Source organism: Cervus canadensis, chromosome 25 (assembly GCF_019320065.1).
Source record: "Cervus canadensis isolate Bull #8, Minnesota chromosome 25, ASM1932006v1, whole genome shotgun sequence".
Taxonomy (NCBI): Eukaryota; Metazoa; Chordata; class Mammalia; order Artiodactyla; family Cervidae; genus Cervus; species Cervus canadensis.
The window spans coordinates 10,851,950-10,869,312 of NC_057410.1; the positions used below are offsets into that span (position 1 = coordinate 10,851,950).

General features: G+C 35.1%; 1 protein-coding gene across 2 annotated transcripts in view; it reads left to right on the forward strand.

Annotated features, from left to right (window-relative positions):
- The window catches only part of CAND1 (cullin associated and neddylation dissociated 1), a 36,252-nt gene extending 24,747 nt beyond the window's left edge, over nt 1–11,505 (forward strand). For both annotated transcript variants that reach the window (XM_043446396.1, XM_043446397.1), the window contains 8 exons: nt 436–728; nt 2,304–2,445; nt 2,788–4,281; nt 5,183–5,278; nt 7,638–7,807; nt 7,884–8,048; nt 9,121–9,228; nt 9,949–11,505. In XM_043446396.1, coding sequence (XP_043302331.1) covers nt 436–728; nt 2,304–2,445; nt 2,788–4,281; nt 5,183–5,278; nt 7,638–7,807; nt 7,884–8,048; nt 9,121–9,228; nt 9,949–10,173 — 2,693 coding nt within the window. In that variant the 3' untranslated portion in view covers nt 10,174–11,505. The remainder of the gene's footprint in view (nt 1–435; nt 729–2,303; nt 2,446–2,787; nt 4,282–5,182; nt 5,279–7,637; nt 7,808–7,883; nt 8,049–9,120; nt 9,229–9,948) is intronic.
- The last annotated feature ends 5,858 nt before the right edge of the window (nt 11,506–17,363 follow it).

Genomic DNA, 17,363 nt, shown 5'->3' on the forward strand with positions numbered 1-17,363 from the left:
TTTTTTTTATGGTTTATCTTACAAACTCCCCAGTTGTTTGATTTTCCTGAAGTGTCAAGTGAATCTTTTGAGTTGAACTTTTATTCAATTTTTATTATTTAAACTTTTATTATTTAAAAGGTTGGGACATTTACACATATTTGTAATCTGAAGAGTTTAATGTGTTAATAAATGATAGTGTTTAATGTGTTCTCATCATCAACGAGAACATGTTTAACAAATTAAAAACACAATCAGATCATTTTTCTTTAGAGGTTTATATGTAGATTTTTAAGTAAACACTGCTTCTGGTTTATGAACTAGTTCTTTTTAAACCTATCTCTGGCTGTATATCTTAAAAGTTAGAAAACTATCTTAGTTAGGAGTATCAGTTTACTTTCTGTATTAAACTTTTCTTATGTTTAATAGTCTGTTAACATTAAAACTTCTCTTTAGGGAGTGATGATGAATACAGTGACGATGATGACATGAGTTGGAAAGTGAGACGTGCAGCTGCTAAGTGCTTGGATGCTGTAGTTAGCACAAGGCATGAAATGCTTCCAGAATTCTACAAGACCGTCTCTCCTGCACTGATATCCAGATTTAAAGAGCGCGAAGAGAATGTAAAGGCAGATGTATTTCATGCGTACCTTTCTCTTTTGAAGCAAACTCGTCCTGTGCAAAGTTGGCTGTGTGATCCTGACGCAATGGAACAGGGAGAAACACCTTTAACAATGCTTCAGAGTCAGGTCAGTTTAAAGCGTGGTTTTGAAAGTCCTGCTAGTAAATGTGATCTTTTAAAATGGTGTTTTTGTATGGAAATAGGAGTTCCAGAATAGCTTTAGAGAAACATTTCTGGGATATGTTTGTATAATAGTTTATGGATCCTCATATAACATTACTTACAATTTATTCTGATTGAAGTTTTCTTGATTTTTCTTGGCTGAACAATATTAGCTTTAAGATTCAATAAAATATCATTATCTTTAATGTATTAATGGAGAAATCTTAAGGCAGTAGAATTGGACTACTTGTGTTCATAGCTTCTTTCTCTTCTAATTTAGAGAAATTAGGACTCTGTGTGTGTGTGGTCTTGGACAATTTATTTAGACATTTTATTAAGCCTCACTTTTCTCATTTGTAGTAATGGTTTACTTAAAACTGTCTACCCAAGGTGGAAATGATATGCTCTGTTTAAACATACACTGAAGCCTACCACACAGGCTTTATATGCCATGTATCATTATTGATATTATTACTGATTTTATATGCCACCTATTATTGATAAAATAGATATTTTTTCACTTTAGGACATCTTTTTTAGGATCTAAATATTAGGTCTGTATAGTCCCCATTTACTGAATATTTAGTACACACTAGGTATTTTCCTATCTTATATGTAGTCTCTAAAGCAGCCCCATGGGGTACATATATGTCCATTTTTATGGATTACAGAAGAGATCTTGAGAGAGACTAAACAACTAAACCAGGAGAAGGGAAGTACATGTCATAGCTATTTTGTTTTAAGTAGTAAAAATTTTAAAAGATTGTGGTGAACTTAAAGGTGAACACTGAAGATTAATTGTAGAAGAAAAAGAAAGTGTATCCAAGACATAAGTAATTGACTTAAGTATATGGAAAGCAGATAAAAATCACAAAAAATTTTGATGGTGCTATGATGAATTAATTAGATAGGTGTTTTCTTTTGCCTCTAGTTCTCACATCATTGTTCAATATGGTATGTGTCTGTATCCTGCTATCCTTAAGACTTATTAGCAAATACCCTATTTAGGTTTCACTAACATTAGAAAATATAGAAGTGACGTCTTTGACTCATATTCCTGCTGCTTGTAACTACATTTGAAGTGAGGTTGATTTCATTGTAAGAGCCAACGAAAAGCAAAAACAAGGACCCATTTAATGATTTCGTTTCCATAATTTGTCTTTTTTCCTTTAATTGCTTATATGTACTATTTAAGTTTATAAATTATGTTCCTAAAGTCTTGGTTGAAAATTATTATTTAGATTTCTATTTAGTCTTGTGCATTTCATGAGTAAAATTAATCAAGAAAGGCTATTCTGTTGCTCTGTAGAAAGCTAATGATAGCTTTTCTCTATTTATCAGTATCAAGCAAATATAGTTACAAGAGAACATGTATAGTAGATGCAACAAAGTTTGTATCGAACAAATTGTTAGCGGTTAGCAGAATTAGGAATTTGACCAGAAAAATTCTTCCATTTGTCCCCATCCCTTGTAATTTGTGTTAAGTGAACTGAGGAAGTACTAATAACTGAACCAGCTAATGAGCACTTGATAATTACAGGTTCCAAACATTGTTAAAGCTCTGCACAAACAGATGAAAGAGAAAAGCGTGAAGACCCGACAGTGTTGTTTTAACATGTTAACTGAACTGGTAAATGTATTACCCGGGGCCCTAACGCAACACATTCCTGTACTTGTACCAGGTATGCAAGAAATAGTATATCACTTTTGGGAATTATTAAGACTTAGATAAGCTTAAATAATTGTTTCCTTGAAAAGGATGATTTGTGACAACTTAATTTGCACATGGAACTAACTTTTTAATAGGAATATTGAATATCTAAAGTTAAAAGTAAAAAGTTTAAAACCATACCCTAAAATATTTTACTTTAATATTTATCAGAGCTTGTGGAATTTCTATTACTTTAGAGATAATATAAAGTGGAAACTTCAGCAGTCTTTTAGGGATTAGTTTTATATTTTTGCTTTCATAAAGTTGTCATGCATAAAAAGACTGGATTTTTCTTTTTTGGTTGGGTTTTTAGGAATCATTTTCTCACTGAATGATAAATCAAGCTCATCAAATTTGAAGATCGATGCTTTGTCCTGTCTGTATGTAATCCTCTGTAACCACTCTCCTCAAGTCTTCCATCCTCACGTTCAAGCTTTGGTCCCCCCAGTGGTGGCTTGTGTTGGAGACCCATTTTACAAGATTACATCTGAAGCTCTTCTTGTTACTCAACAACTTGTCAAAGTAATTCGTCCTTTAGATCAGCCTTCCTCGTTTGATGCGACTCCTTACATCAAAGATCTATTTACCTGTACCATTAAGAGGTTAAAAGCAGCTGACATTGATCAGGAAGTCAAGGAAAGGGCTATTTCCTGTATGGGACAAATTATTTGCAACCTTGGAGACAATTTGGGCTCTGATTTGCCTAATACACTTCAGATTTTCTTGGAGAGACTGAAGAACGAGATTACACGGCTAACCACAGTGAAGGCGTTGACACTGATTGCCGGGTCCCCTTTGAAGATAGATTTGAGGCCTGTCCTGGGAGAAGGGGTGCCTATCCTTGCCTCGTTCCTCAGGAAAAACCAGAGAGCTTTGAAACTGGGCACGCTTTCTGCTCTAGATATTCTAATTAAAAACTACAGTGACAGCTTGACTGCTGCCATGATTGATGCAGTTCTAGATGAGCTCCCACCTCTTATCAGCGAGAGTGATATGCATGTTTCACAGATGGCGATCAGTTTTCTAACCACACTAGCAAAAGTGTATCCCTCCTCCCTTTCAAAGATAAGTGGATCCATTCTCAATGAACTTATTGGACTTGTTAGATCACCTTTATTGCAAGGGGGAGCTCTTAGCGCCATGCTAGACTTTTTCCAAGCTCTGGTTGTTACTGGAACAAATAATCTAGGATATATGGATTTGTTGCGCATGCTCACTGGCCCAGTTTATTCTCAGAGCACAGCTCTTACTCATAAGCAGTCTTATTATTCTATTGCCAAATGTGTAGCTGCTCTTACTCGAGCATGCCCTAAAGAAGGACCAGCTGTAGTAGGTCAGTTTATTCAAGATGTGAAGAATTCAAGGTCTACAGATTCAATTCGCCTCTTAGCTCTACTGTCTCTTGGAGAAGTTGGGCATCATATTGACTTAAGTGGGCAGCTGGAACTAAAGTCTGTCATATTAGAAGCCTTCTCATCTCCTAGTGAAGAAGTCAAATCAGCTGCATCCTATGCATTAGGCAGCATTAGTGTGGGCAACCTTCCTGAATACCTGCCGTTTGTCTTACAAGAAATAACCAGTCAACCCAAAAGGCAGTATCTACTGCTTCATTCCTTGAAGGAAATTATTAGCTCTGCATCAGTGGTGGGCCTTAAACCGTATGTTGAAAACATCTGGGCCTTATTGCTAAAGCACTGTGAGTGTGCAGAAGAAGGAACCAGAAATGTTGTTGCTGAATGTCTAGGCAAACTCACTCTAATTGATCCAGAAACTCTCCTTCCACGGCTTAAGGGGTATTTAATATCAGGTGGGTACCTAGATTTTCTTATTTAAGAAAATTTTTATTTTTAAAAATTTTTGACTGGAGAAAAATGGCCTCACAGTGTTGTATTGATTTCTGCTGTACAACAACATGAATCAGTCATAATTACATATATACATATATATATATCTCCCCTCCCTTTTGAGCCTCTCCCCTCCCCTTCCCCCCAAAAATTCTTATTAGTATTTGGTTGCCTGGAAAGATGACTAATGCTGTATCTTGTTACATGTAGAACTTATGATATGGAGCCATGTTCAAATGATATTTTGTTGTTTAAAAGAATTGGAGTGTAGTTAGATAATGATTAAATAAATCTGGTGTCAATTCTAGTGTTGAATATATTTTAATGTTACTCTCTTGTCTTAATGTTGAAAAGATAGATGTCTCTTGAATTGATAAAGCCAGAGTACCATGCTTATATTAATTACAGTACTAAAATTGGTGAACTAAGTTCAAATGAAAAATTCTGGGAACAGTTTTCAGATTTACTAGTGTTAACCCTTATTATCCAAGGAGAAGGTAATAATGGCCATTCATTCTTAGAAATTGCTTCCATTTTTAATAAAAAATTTGATAATCTTATCTGCTGATGTGGTTAAACCAGTTCCCTTTTAGGAGGGGTAGATCCTTCACTGCTGGTTTCTCAGGCTGCCTCCTTGGAAGAAATTGTTCCTTTTGAGATCTAGCGAGATTATATTTCACAAAATGAATAAACTTTGCTCCACTAGTATCCTGAGGGAAAGAAGAAATACCCTTCTTGATCAGAGAAGGAATTTTAAGGAGTTACAGACACTGATGTTACTTGAAGTGGTTTGAAAATGATAAAGATGTCCATGGATTTTAGCGGACTTAAATACCAGTAGACTTAAAATTTATTTTTAATTAGGTTCATCATATGCCCGAAGCTCAGTGGTTACAGCTGTGAAGTTTACTATTTCTGATCATCCACAACCTATTGATCCACTATTAAAGAACTGCATAGGTAAGTGGAAATGAAGATGAAAATACTGCATAAATAGTAGTTAATTGTCAAAACCCAAATCATTTCAGTAGCTAAATATATCTCCAAGGAACTAAAATACTTTTAAGGATCTGGTAATTGTTTCATTAAAAACATAATTTTGCAAATAATTGAAATTAGGTAAATATGCTAGGATGTCTTTAAAGTCAACTACACATTTGATGATAGTGTTTTGGAAATGACCTAAAGTAAACTAATGGGTAAAGGGAAGTGTTACGTGAGCTGACCAGTCTGAAGTTCTTCCCAGTTGTACATGAATCTCATTTGAGCTGTGATGCCTGAATTTTCTGTTATTACTTATATCCCTCTAGCTCCCAAGGGGCTCTGTGGAGGCTTCTAAATTTAAGGTGGAAATTTAAGACTAAAAAAGATAATTCTTGAGGTATTTAGCCGTCAGCCTAAGAAGAGATAACCAAGAAAGAAAAAGGTCGTCTCTATTATTTTTCATGATTTTATAACTTCCTACGTTGTTTTCATCATCAGTTTCCCTAGAGTCTTTAGTAGCTTAATTCTTCATGTTTTCTTGACAAAAGAATGGGGATATCAGCAGAGAGGATAGAGGGGTATGCATAGAAACTTAGCCGCTTCATTCCATTCTGCTGTGGGCCAGAAGGGGTAAAAACACAGTCTAAATGAACTACACAAAGGGATTACTAGTTCAGAGTAAGAGGGACATAGAGAATAAATGGATGCGAATGCTGAGATGTAGAGATAATTCATAGGAAGTCTCTGTCAGAAGATTCTTGCCTTTGTTCTCCTCCTCTCTTTTTTCTTTGTTTACTCTCATTTTTGGCATTACACAAGATAAAACAAAGGAAGAGACCTGTGCCAGATCTCAAGAGACATCTTTCTAGGTTGACAACAGTCAGCAAGTGTGCGTCACTGGTGTAGTTACTCAGTTAGATGATGATCATTCTGGTTGTTTAAAATTGAAATTCCTAGACCAAGTTGTTGGGGACCACTGATCCTAGATTGTGTCACTATTTTTCCATAATGGTAACAGTACTTTAGGAGCTTTACTTAAAAGCAATTTACCATCATAGTAATTCTAAACAGACCGAGGTGAGGAGCTTTAAATTCATTTTGAACACAAGCTGTCTCTCAACCTTTTCTGTAGTCAGAACTTGCCTGGGTGATCAGTCTTGAGGTTACCAATCTATGATGTTTGAAGCTTTTGTTTCATTTCCCATTTTATCAAATTGCTGTTGTGATACATTTAAGTCTTCTGGCACCTTTTCCCCACCATGTATTCTAAAAGATTACTTATCATAGGGTTGAGATAACATATTGATGAATAGCTACGAATGAATACATGTGCCAGACCCTGTGTTCAGTAACGTACATGCTATTTATTCTGTTCCGTGGCCCTAAAAGTTTATAATTCTCACTTTATAAACTGGGAAACTGAGGCTCTTGCCTATGATAAATTGCTAAAAGTCAGTCTTACAGTTGACAAGTGAAGCGGTTTGGATCACCGTCTGTGTGACTCCAGAGATCTTCGCACTATATTCTTTCCCCCATGTGCAAGAACAGTCAGACTTATATCTGTGTTTAGAGTGCCTGGGCACTTTCTCTAGTTAACTTTTGTCTTATGTCAGGCTTCAGTTTCCTTCTTTTCTACTCTTAGACCTCTTGTCAATTTATACATTTCTTGTTAAAGATAAAAATAAGCTTTTGGAGGCACATTTCTCTGTCATCTGATAAATTGTACACTTGTTAACAGTATTCCAGCAGTGGATCTGTCCTTACCCTTATTTATCTTTTGAACTCAGGTTTTAAGATTTCACCTTTGGGATGTAAACTATAGCATACATATAATGTAAACTTCATAGGAGCATAAATTTAACTTGCCCACAGCTGTATCCCCAGTGCCTCATGCCATAAATGCTCAATAAGTACTTTTTGAGTAAAAAAACAATTGCACTTCTGTTGGTAGTTTTCTTAGGGTGAGTACTAATTTTGAACTTTAAGGAGAGTCATTCATGTTACTAGTTCTTATGGTTGCTGACTCCATCACTTCTCTTTGCCACCCACCTTTTTATCAACTACTATCTATAAAAGTAATTGGGAGCTTTGGGAGCCCTCACTCCTGCATTTAAAGGTGCTGAGAATAGGAATATCAATTAAATGCACTCACATTCCGATGTGATGGTTTAACTGTTGTCAAAAGAAATTATATAGTTCACTTAGTATTTCATCATATTTCATGATCCACAATGAAGAAATAGCAATAATACCAACACTAGTAAAATAGCAATATAATGCATATTTAATTTTAAGCTTGCCATATAACTACGTTGCTTCTCTTTGACTTCTTCAGGTGATTTCCTAAAAACATTAGAAGATCCAGATTTAAATGTAAGAAGAGTAGCTTTGGTCACATTCAACTCAGCAGCACATAATAAGCCATCATTAATAAGGGATCTTCTGGATACTGTTCTTCCACACCTTTATAATGAAACAAAAGTTAGAAAGGAGCTTATAAGAGAGGTACGTTAGATTACACTGTTTACCTAAGCTTGTCTTTTACTTTCTAGAATATTTACATATCTTTGTATTTCAACAGGTAGAAATGGGTCCGTTTAAGCATACAGTTGATGATGGCCTGGATATTAGAAAGGCAGCTTTTGAGTGTATGTACACACTTCTAGATAGTTGTCTGGATAGACTTGATATCTTTGAATTTCTTAATCACGTTGAAGATGGTTTGAAGGACCATTATGACATTAAGGTGAGATGTTTGTGCCTGTTGATAAAATGTTTTAGAAGAATACTTTTTGCTAGTGACTTTCACCTTTGTAATTTACTCTTGTTATTCAGTGAGAACGATTGGTTTACTTGTCATGATTTTAGTGTGTTAGAAACTCTCTAATATGCAAACAAAGTAGCAGTGCAGTGTAATAACATCAGTTGACACATAGGAAAATCCAGAAACCTTTTCATTGGCAGAGGAAGTGAGAATCAGAGTGTTGTTAAAGGATGTTATACACAAAGCTATCTGTAGACACAACCACAAAGAAATTTTACCACCTCTTAGGCTTAGAGCATGATCTTTGCTCATAGCTGCTTTTTATCTTCCTATTTAAAATGTGAACTATAAAAGGGTGATTTGAAAAATCTTCTACTCAGGGCCTTTGATCAAGCAGGGCAGAAGTGGTAGTTGAGCAGTATTCAGCTCAACTATCAGAACTCTTACTTTGATGTTTCCATAATGTAATATGGAATAACCTGATTTTCCCAGAATTCAGTGAAAAGAGCCCTGAAAGAATAGGATCCTTCTATAATTTATAGTCTTAAGATAAAAGACTATGGGTTATTGGACTTTAATGGATTAATCTGAATAAGCAGGCTTTTTGGTTTTGTTTGTTTGTTTTTTAGAAAAATCTAAGACAGTAGAAACTTGTTATAAAGCTTTTCTTCTAGTTATCTTCTTACTGATTTTTTTCCATTTGGTGCACATGAACTTTTTGAAAAAGAGTTAGTTTATGATCCTATCCCAGTGAGTGAAGTAAAAAAAAAAAAAAAGTAAATTGGAAAGCTCCCCAGCTCTAAATCATGTGCAGTCAAGATTGAGAATCACTTTTCTAGTTCTGTACTCATGGACCATATGAAAGATAACTTTAGTACTTGTAGCTAAAATTTCTTAGATTTGAATTCTGTGTGATTCCAAATGGCAGACTACATAAAAATGAAACATTGTGGCACAGGCTAGTCATTTTCTTTTAAAAGCTTTGTCAGAATTTGGGATTTGTCTTTAGAAAATAAATTCAGAATCTAAATTTTGTCTTTTTTATTCATAATAGATGCTAACATTTTTGATGTTGGTGAGATTGTCTACCCTTTGTCCAAGTGCAGTGCTGCAAAGGTTGGACCGGCTTGTTGAGCCGTTACGTGCCACGTGTACAACTAAGGTAATACTGATGTGTTGCTTTAGGCCAGACTTGGTATGTTCAGGATTCTCAGTTGATTCTGTACTGTGGTTTTCCAAATTTAACTATGCTGGCACCCTGTGTAGCAGTTAGCTTCAAAAATTGTGGATGTTTTAGAAAGCTTACCACTGTTAAATGCTATTCTTAAAAGTTTGTTGTAACAGTGTGACACATTTTTAAAGTACTGATATGGTTAAAGTGATAAGGCCACAAAAGAGGATGAAGTGTTTAATTCTGTTGGAGGAGGTGAATGGGGGTGGGAGTCATAGAAGGCTTCATATATGCACGTGACAGTATTTAAAATGGACCTTGAAAAAATCAGTATTATTTTTAGGTTCAGAAAGTGAAACAAGACTTTTCATACAAAAATGATTATATGAATTAAGGCACAGAGATTTCAGTACATAACATGTTTGAAGAATAATGAACAAATATGGTAACATCAAACAGTAGTTTGATGGACGACAAAGTAGGACTTGCTAAGCAGATCCTACTCTGGTTTTTATAATGGGCCTTATATAAAATATTCCCTTAAAAGGAGACAGCTATTGCTAAAAAAGTTTCAAAACACCTCTGCTTGAAGAATAATGTGCCTTTTGGATCTATGCAAGAGTAGCTTTGCTTTATTTTTATGTGCTTAGATTTTGTTGGTATAAGAGCTGCCTTTTATAGCATGTAATATAAATTTACTCAATGTTCCAGGTAAAAGCAAACTCAGTAAAGCAGGAGTTTGAAAAGCAAGATGAACTAAAGCGATCTGCCATGAGAGCAGTGGCAGCGCTGCTAACCATTCCAGAAGCAGAGAAGAGTCCCCTGATGAGTGAGTTCCAGTCGCAGATCAGTTCTAACCCTGAGCTGGCAGCCATCTTTGAGAGTATCCAGAAAGATTCATCATCCACTAACTTGGAATCAATGGACACTAGTTAGATATTTGTTTAACCTGGGACCATTACATTGACCATATGATGCACTGATTTGACAGGTTAATCATAAGACATGAAAAGAGAAGTATCTAAAAGCTTCAAAATGTTCCACTTTTTTTTTTTCCCTTCGTGGAGACAGTTTGACTTTCTTCCATTGTTGTTTTTGTAGCATTTATTTCAGAAATATGTATTTCCATAATCCAGAGGTTGTAAAACCACTAATGTTTTTAGTGGTTAGGGCAACATTTAAAATGACAACTAAACGTTAGGATTGATGGAGATAGGGTCCAGTATATTTACCCTGTAATGTTTAGGATTAAAATGTTAAAATTTTGTGACCATGAATTTCTTTCTTTTATAAATTTTCTCTTATTTAAAAATCAAAAATTCTGCAAGACAAAAACCATGTTTCTTTTTCTTGTGTAACTTTGTTTCAGCAACATAAATTGATTTTTAGCTGGCAGACGAGAATTACCTGTGTAAGACTTGTTACATTTCAGAGGGGTTGGCGGTTTACGAGAGACAATAGGGTATCATTTTTTAAGTATGGGGATTAACAATATCCCTGTTGCGCACACTAATTTTGCATGAGCAAGTTTGCAAATATGTATTGTCTGTAAAGCAGCATGTGCAGATTATTCATAATACAAAAGTTAAAATAAGTATTATTGTATTAGTGCAATTTTCAGATATTTATTTTTGCACAGAAAACACATATCTGGAGAGAGAGGGGAGTGAACTTTTGAAACTTTGGTTTTCTTCATGCCAGTGTGAATTTGCGGGTGTTTTCAGCAAATCAAGTCAAAACAACAATTTGCCACTTTTTCTATTATAAATTTTCTTAGACATTTAAAATTTGAATATTTAAGTACTCAGTTTTTCTTGGTTACCCATTTGTGTGTGTGCATTTCCCCTTAGAAATTCTTAGTCAGATTTTTCTTTGATTTCCTTTGGACCTCTACATTCCATATCAAACGATTCTAATAACTGTATGCGTGTGAATTTTATTTTTTGGAAAATTCTGAAGCTGGCTATCACAGGTTTGTTAGCTAATAATAGTATTTTCCTTTAGTTGAGTGAGATTTTTTTTCCCCCCCTTTCTTCTAGAGTTAATTTACATATTGTATTTGGTAAGTGTTGACTACTCCTGATGAGAGGATCTGTGCTTGGGGGGAAGCAAAGCTTTGCAGTACCTTATATTGTAGTTAAAATTTTATTTAACATATCCTTCAGTGAGCTCCTTTCACACTGTAGCCTATTCCTTCAAATTTGTGGTGCTCCTGTAACAGTAAGAACTAACTTCTGAAATAAAAGACATCTCCTAATGCTGTGCAAACATAGTTTACATGTATTGAAGGAGGCAGTTGTTGAGTGATGAATTTTAAGCATTCAGATATTTGAAAACTGCACCCTTTATTTTTGAAACTGTGAATTAGAAATATTTTTCCTGCTGTTTGACTTACCTGCTTTAACATGCAAATATGAGGTGATTTTAATTGATAACATACTGTGGTTATTAGATGAACAGCTTAACTTCAAGTATTCAGATGATCGTGCATAAGACTTCATTACCAGTAAGGATTTTGATTAGTATGTGGACATGAAACGTTACATGAAGTTGGCACTGTTTCAGAGTGTGTGGCAGGTGATAATCATACCATAATTTGCAAAAAACTGTAATAGAAATTTATTTCAAGCTGTTAGTATATTATGTACTATGCATTACCGTGGTATAGATGTTGTGGATATATTTTAAGTATTTGGTTTCACGGTTTCACAATAAATTACAATACTATAGGCTCTAGGACCAAATAGGAGACTGACATGCATATGTTGTGTGAATGTCTTAGTTAATTGAAGTTAAATCCAAACTCTTTTCACATATTGGATTTCACCTTCAGTTTTTTTTATCTTCTGAAATGCTTGTAGTTTTTTGTTTTTTGAGTTTTGCAAAATGGCTAATTTTTCTAATATAGGTGAAATTCTAGTCTTTTAACAAAAGAGGTTCTGCTCTTTTCTAGTAGTCGATATGATTTATGTTTATATATATGATATATATTATAATGTATATATTCACATATATAACAAAATTAGTAAAAAAAGAATACTCAAATTTTAAATGCTAAGTCGTGCGGATCAAATTCATACTTCTAGTGGGTGATGTCCTGGTTCTGGAAGGTGTGGGTTCAGTCACAATCTATCACTCATACTGCTTACTGGTCTTTTAATAATTATTTGGAAGTTCTGCTTAGCAGTTCTGCACATGATGGTTCCTCAGGAGAATAAAACAGCTGTTCACTGATGAGGACATTTAAATTGTTTAGATTTAACCAAGTTCTTTTCAAAGACAGTTCAATATGGGTTGTTTTTAGGTTGTTACGTTATGAAACTAAGGCAGAAAGGAAATTTGATATGGCAAAGCCTAACCTAAAAAAAGTCAGTTGCACTGCATGATAATTTTTAAAATGTGGTCATATATTAATTAATGATATCTAAAGCTGCTTAACCATTGGGAATTCTTCACAAATTGGAATATGGAGACTTCAACAAACGTTTGATATTTACATAATTTTTATATAACCATAAATAACCAGGTCATTTTTTTGTTTGTTTTTTCACTTTTGTTGGGTAAATGATAAATAACATGGGCATATCTAACCGGTTTTAAAGGCATATTCTGATACCTTTTATATCTAACTCAGTTTCAGATATGTGAATATGATTATATAGATAGGCATGATTGAAGTTTAATGAAATACACAAGATCCTCAGTCAGAAAATTCAGTTAACTAGTTAATAATCCTTTTAAGATGTATTTAACCACATGACAGAGAAATATAGTAATGTGTGACAGTTTTTTAGAAGTTAAAGTAACATTTTCTGCCAAGGTAAAAAATTCTACCAAAAACTTAAGTTGTAAAAATTAACTGCCAGTCTCTAGATATATTATACTTAGTAAATATTTTTATACTAAAGAGCTTTAAAATTTCAGCAGATGTTGATTCTAGCTCTTAAATCCTAATTTTTAAATTACTGCCACTCCAGACTCGCACATGTTTTTGAAATTTTAATTTATCCTTTGTGAAATGGAAAATGGACAGTAGTAACAACAGTTCGATTTTACTGTTTGGGAAAAGGATATTCTGGTTTTAACGGATTTTTTTTTTCTAGTTAAGTAAAACTCCTAATACCTTTGGCTACAAAATGGAACACATTGGAAATAATCATGTGGCAAGCTACCAAAAGTTCACCATGTGTGGTCGTTTTCTTAAGAAGTATGCACACTGAAATTATTTTCCCTTTATAGTACAGTAAGTTGCTGATTTTCCTATTAATACTAGAAAAATAAGACTTTGTGAACACCTGTAGTTTAGGCAAGAGTTATCAGCAATATGTTTTTGCTGTTTGTAACTTTCAAAGTTAGCTCTTAATTAAAAATGGAATTTGTTTTTCACAAAAATCAACTTTAATTAAAACTAATGGGAGTATTGCAGGTAATTTTACTTTGTTAGACTTCGTAATGTTAATGTGTCAGAATGCTTTTTAGTGGAGAAAATGTGGATACCCTGACCTCTTTGTACTTTTTAGTTCTGATCTTAAATGATTATTAGTGATTATTTTGGCAAATTGAATTGTTTCACCGAAGTCTTAGATGAGAAAAGGCTATCTGAAATTTCTTTCTAAATTAGGTTGTGTTGGAATTAGTGTATTTAACCATTATCAGTAACTTAGTGGTTGATGCACATTGATTTTATTCTAGAATGCTCTCTCACAGGGAAATTCTGAAGAATTGTATTATGGAATTGGTTAATATATGATACCATGATGACCTCATGATTTAATAGCCTGTAATAATCCTGTTACTTTGAAAAGCTGTTTTACTTGTTTCATAGACATTTCATTTTTAATATAAACCCAACTGCTTACATGGGTCAGGGCAGCTAAATATGTGTAATGGTATCTTAACTATAACCCTAATGCAGTATTGTTAAGAAACCAGATGTGTGCTTTGCTTGGAATCCTCATCATCCATGAACTAAATTAGGCATTCCTAAAAGGTCTAGAAATAAACTCCTAGTTTCTTATTCTAGAAATCAGTTTAGACTTTAGTAGAAAAATGCATGTTCTTTTAAGATCAGGATTTCTCAGCCTAGCACTAACATTTTGGACTGAATCATTCTGTGTCATGGGGGCTGCCCTGTGCATTGTAAAATAATAACATCCCTGAGCTCTCCCCGCTTAGATACTTGTAGTACCATCAACAACCCTCAGTTGTGCAACCAAAATTGTCTCCATATATTGCCAAATGTCCCCAGGGGAGTAGGGAAAGAGGGGGAGAGTGCAAAATTGCCCCAGTTGAACCACTATTATAGAGAGCCTTTTCTTGTTAGCTATAACCAACTGAGATTCTGTACACGCAGAAGTTTTCATTCTTGGTGTCAGTTCATCTTTCTAACTAAATTTAAATACACTGTACTGTTTTCAGTCTATTTTCTTCCACCAAATTAATTAGAACTATCATGATGTAGTGAAAATATTTCTATTCTATATTACAACCTCCTCTGATTTAAATGGATGGTCTTTATTAAACCACTTAATATACTGGCTTTTTTTTTTTTCCTGGCTATAAAGTGCTTCCTCATGCTGAAGGAAATAAGAGTATAAAAGGGGCTTCTACTGTACCAGGCAATGTGAGGCAGTGAGTGCTTTGCAATTGATGTACGATATAAAAGGGCAGCTAGTACACTTGGGTTCTTAAAAGGTGGAGTTTCAAAATTACTCATTTATATTCTCAAGAGAACAATTTAGTTCAAGAAAGTAAATACAATGAACAAAGACTTGCTTTCCAGTACAGGTAATTTCCTGTTTAGCTGTAATATTTAAAGACATGCCGAATAGTGATTTTGGGGGAGTATAATTTCAAAATTATATATTTGAACTTTAAACCTGACTAGCACATTTTTGCTATTTTTCTAGGATTAGTTGATGTTTGCAGACAAAAAAATCTTTGTGAATAAAAACTGGTTGGTGGGAGGCAAGTGGCAGAAAAACTATCACAAATCAGGTTGCTTATTCTTTGAAACACAATCATTGAGTGAGTCTTTCAAATTTCTGAACCATTTTAGTCCCTTTTAGCAGAACTGGCATAAACAAATATAAAACTGAATTTCCTTTTACATGATTTTTTTGAAGTATTCATGAGGCTGATTGGTCAACAGTTTTAGTAAGTTCAGAATGCTCATTTTGGAAACCTTGAAAATTCAGTCTTTAAAACCTACATTTAAAAGATGTAGAAATTTGTTTCAGTATCAGTTGCATTCGCAGAGGAACATGTGTGTACCCAGAGGAGGTGGCCCACTGCTGGTCTGTACTGCTATATCCCCTGCTTACAGTGTTCAAGATTTATGTAAAAGTTACTATCATGCCTTCATCCTTCTAAGTGGATCAAAGTTATTTACCTTTCCCCTCCTTTGCCTTGCTACCAATACTCTTTAGTACTATGTGCTTGCCACTGGAGACAGTACGGGGAAAACACGCATATGTGTACCATCTATGGCACGGGTTCCTGGTCTCGGCTTGAGGACAAACCCTAGCCAGGGAAGTCATGGACTCCATGTAATGAGAGCAGGATTAGCAAAAGCAGAGAGACAGCGGTCATGGTGTTTCAGAAGCTGAATATGGCTTAGGGTGGAATGGGAGAGGTCAGGATGGGCAGATGTTATAGAGGGCTTTGTAAACATTGTGGATTTAATTTCAGGGGTGAGGTGATGGCAAACCTAGAAATACTTAGGTGCACTTTAAAGAATGGATTGGAAGGAACGTAAGACATTTGTTGATGAATTAGGACATTAATAAACTGTATGAAAGGGAATGTTGTGCTGAACCTGTATAAGTTTAGAGGGGCACTCAGGGTGTTTGAAATGAAATTGACAGTACAACAGTTGATTGGTTGCTGGGAATAAGCACAGTTATATTATGCTGCAATACAAACAGTCCCCAAAATGGGTGGTTTAGAATACGTTATCATTCTGCATAATATTGTGGTTAGCACCTCACAGGGACCCTGGATAACCAAGCTGCCCCTGGGAATGTGAGTTGCTGTGGCAGAGGCGAAGAGAGTCATTTCTGTCAGCTAGGGCTTTCCCGTGGGCAAGAAGTCGTAAGGTCATGCCTAACAGTTAAATACTTGTTCATGAGGCCTTGGTGAGAATAGTCAGCTCTGTTGAGGGCCCTTTTTTGACAGGCAAAATGTGGGCAGAAGAGTTAGGTCGTGGTAAACAACTCACAGACGTTCCTACCTATTCTTACAAGATTTTTCAATCACCCCGCCACTGAGTTGCTTCTAAGCGTTTCCTGCACTCAATGGGTCCTCTCCATCTTTTCCATATCTTCTACAACCATCTTCACACCTTCCAGAGTGACAGATTTTGTTACCAGCTGTGGCTCCCAGGCCCATAGGAAATGGATCATCTACCTCAAGCATTTTTTTTGTTTATCTTCACATTTCAAGTTGTATACAAAAACAGCAGTCTCCTACAAGTGCCAGCAATTTTTATGTTTTCTGAAGTGTAATTATGTAGGTACCATTCAATGTTGTCTTTGGTTTTGATCAAACTTTGTCTCTGCTACCGCTCTCAAGGCTACAAGCTTAGATATTCTCATCCAGAGCTGTTTGAACTTAAACTCTGTCTTACTCTAACTGCAATCTCCTGTTCATCAGGGTCTGCCTTCACTTGCTCTAAATTGACTTTTGACCTCAGAGTCCTGTGATCTATATTTCCCACCATTTTCTGTTTCTTTTATCCTTTGTCTTTACCTAATCTGGATCTCCTGGGTTTTGTAAATGATTTATTCATGAAATACTTGTCCTTTTATTGCATCTAGGGATGCCCCCTCCCCCATTCCTTAAATCTTTAAGTATTACACTTAACCCTGTCTCCATACCCCATGGATTACCATTAACATCATTTTGTCAATAAAATTAAGGCCATTTTCTAGTCCTTCCACCTAAGAATCTCACATCCATTCCTATCTTTACATCCTCATCTCAGAGGTTGAGTTGGTTGTCCTTTGCTCAAGTCCAACCTTTCTCCCAGAGCCTGCCTTCCTCCAGCCTGTCCCAGAAGAAAGTGAAAGTTGCTCAGTTGTGTCCGACTGTTTGCTACCCCATGGAATATACAATCCATGGAATTC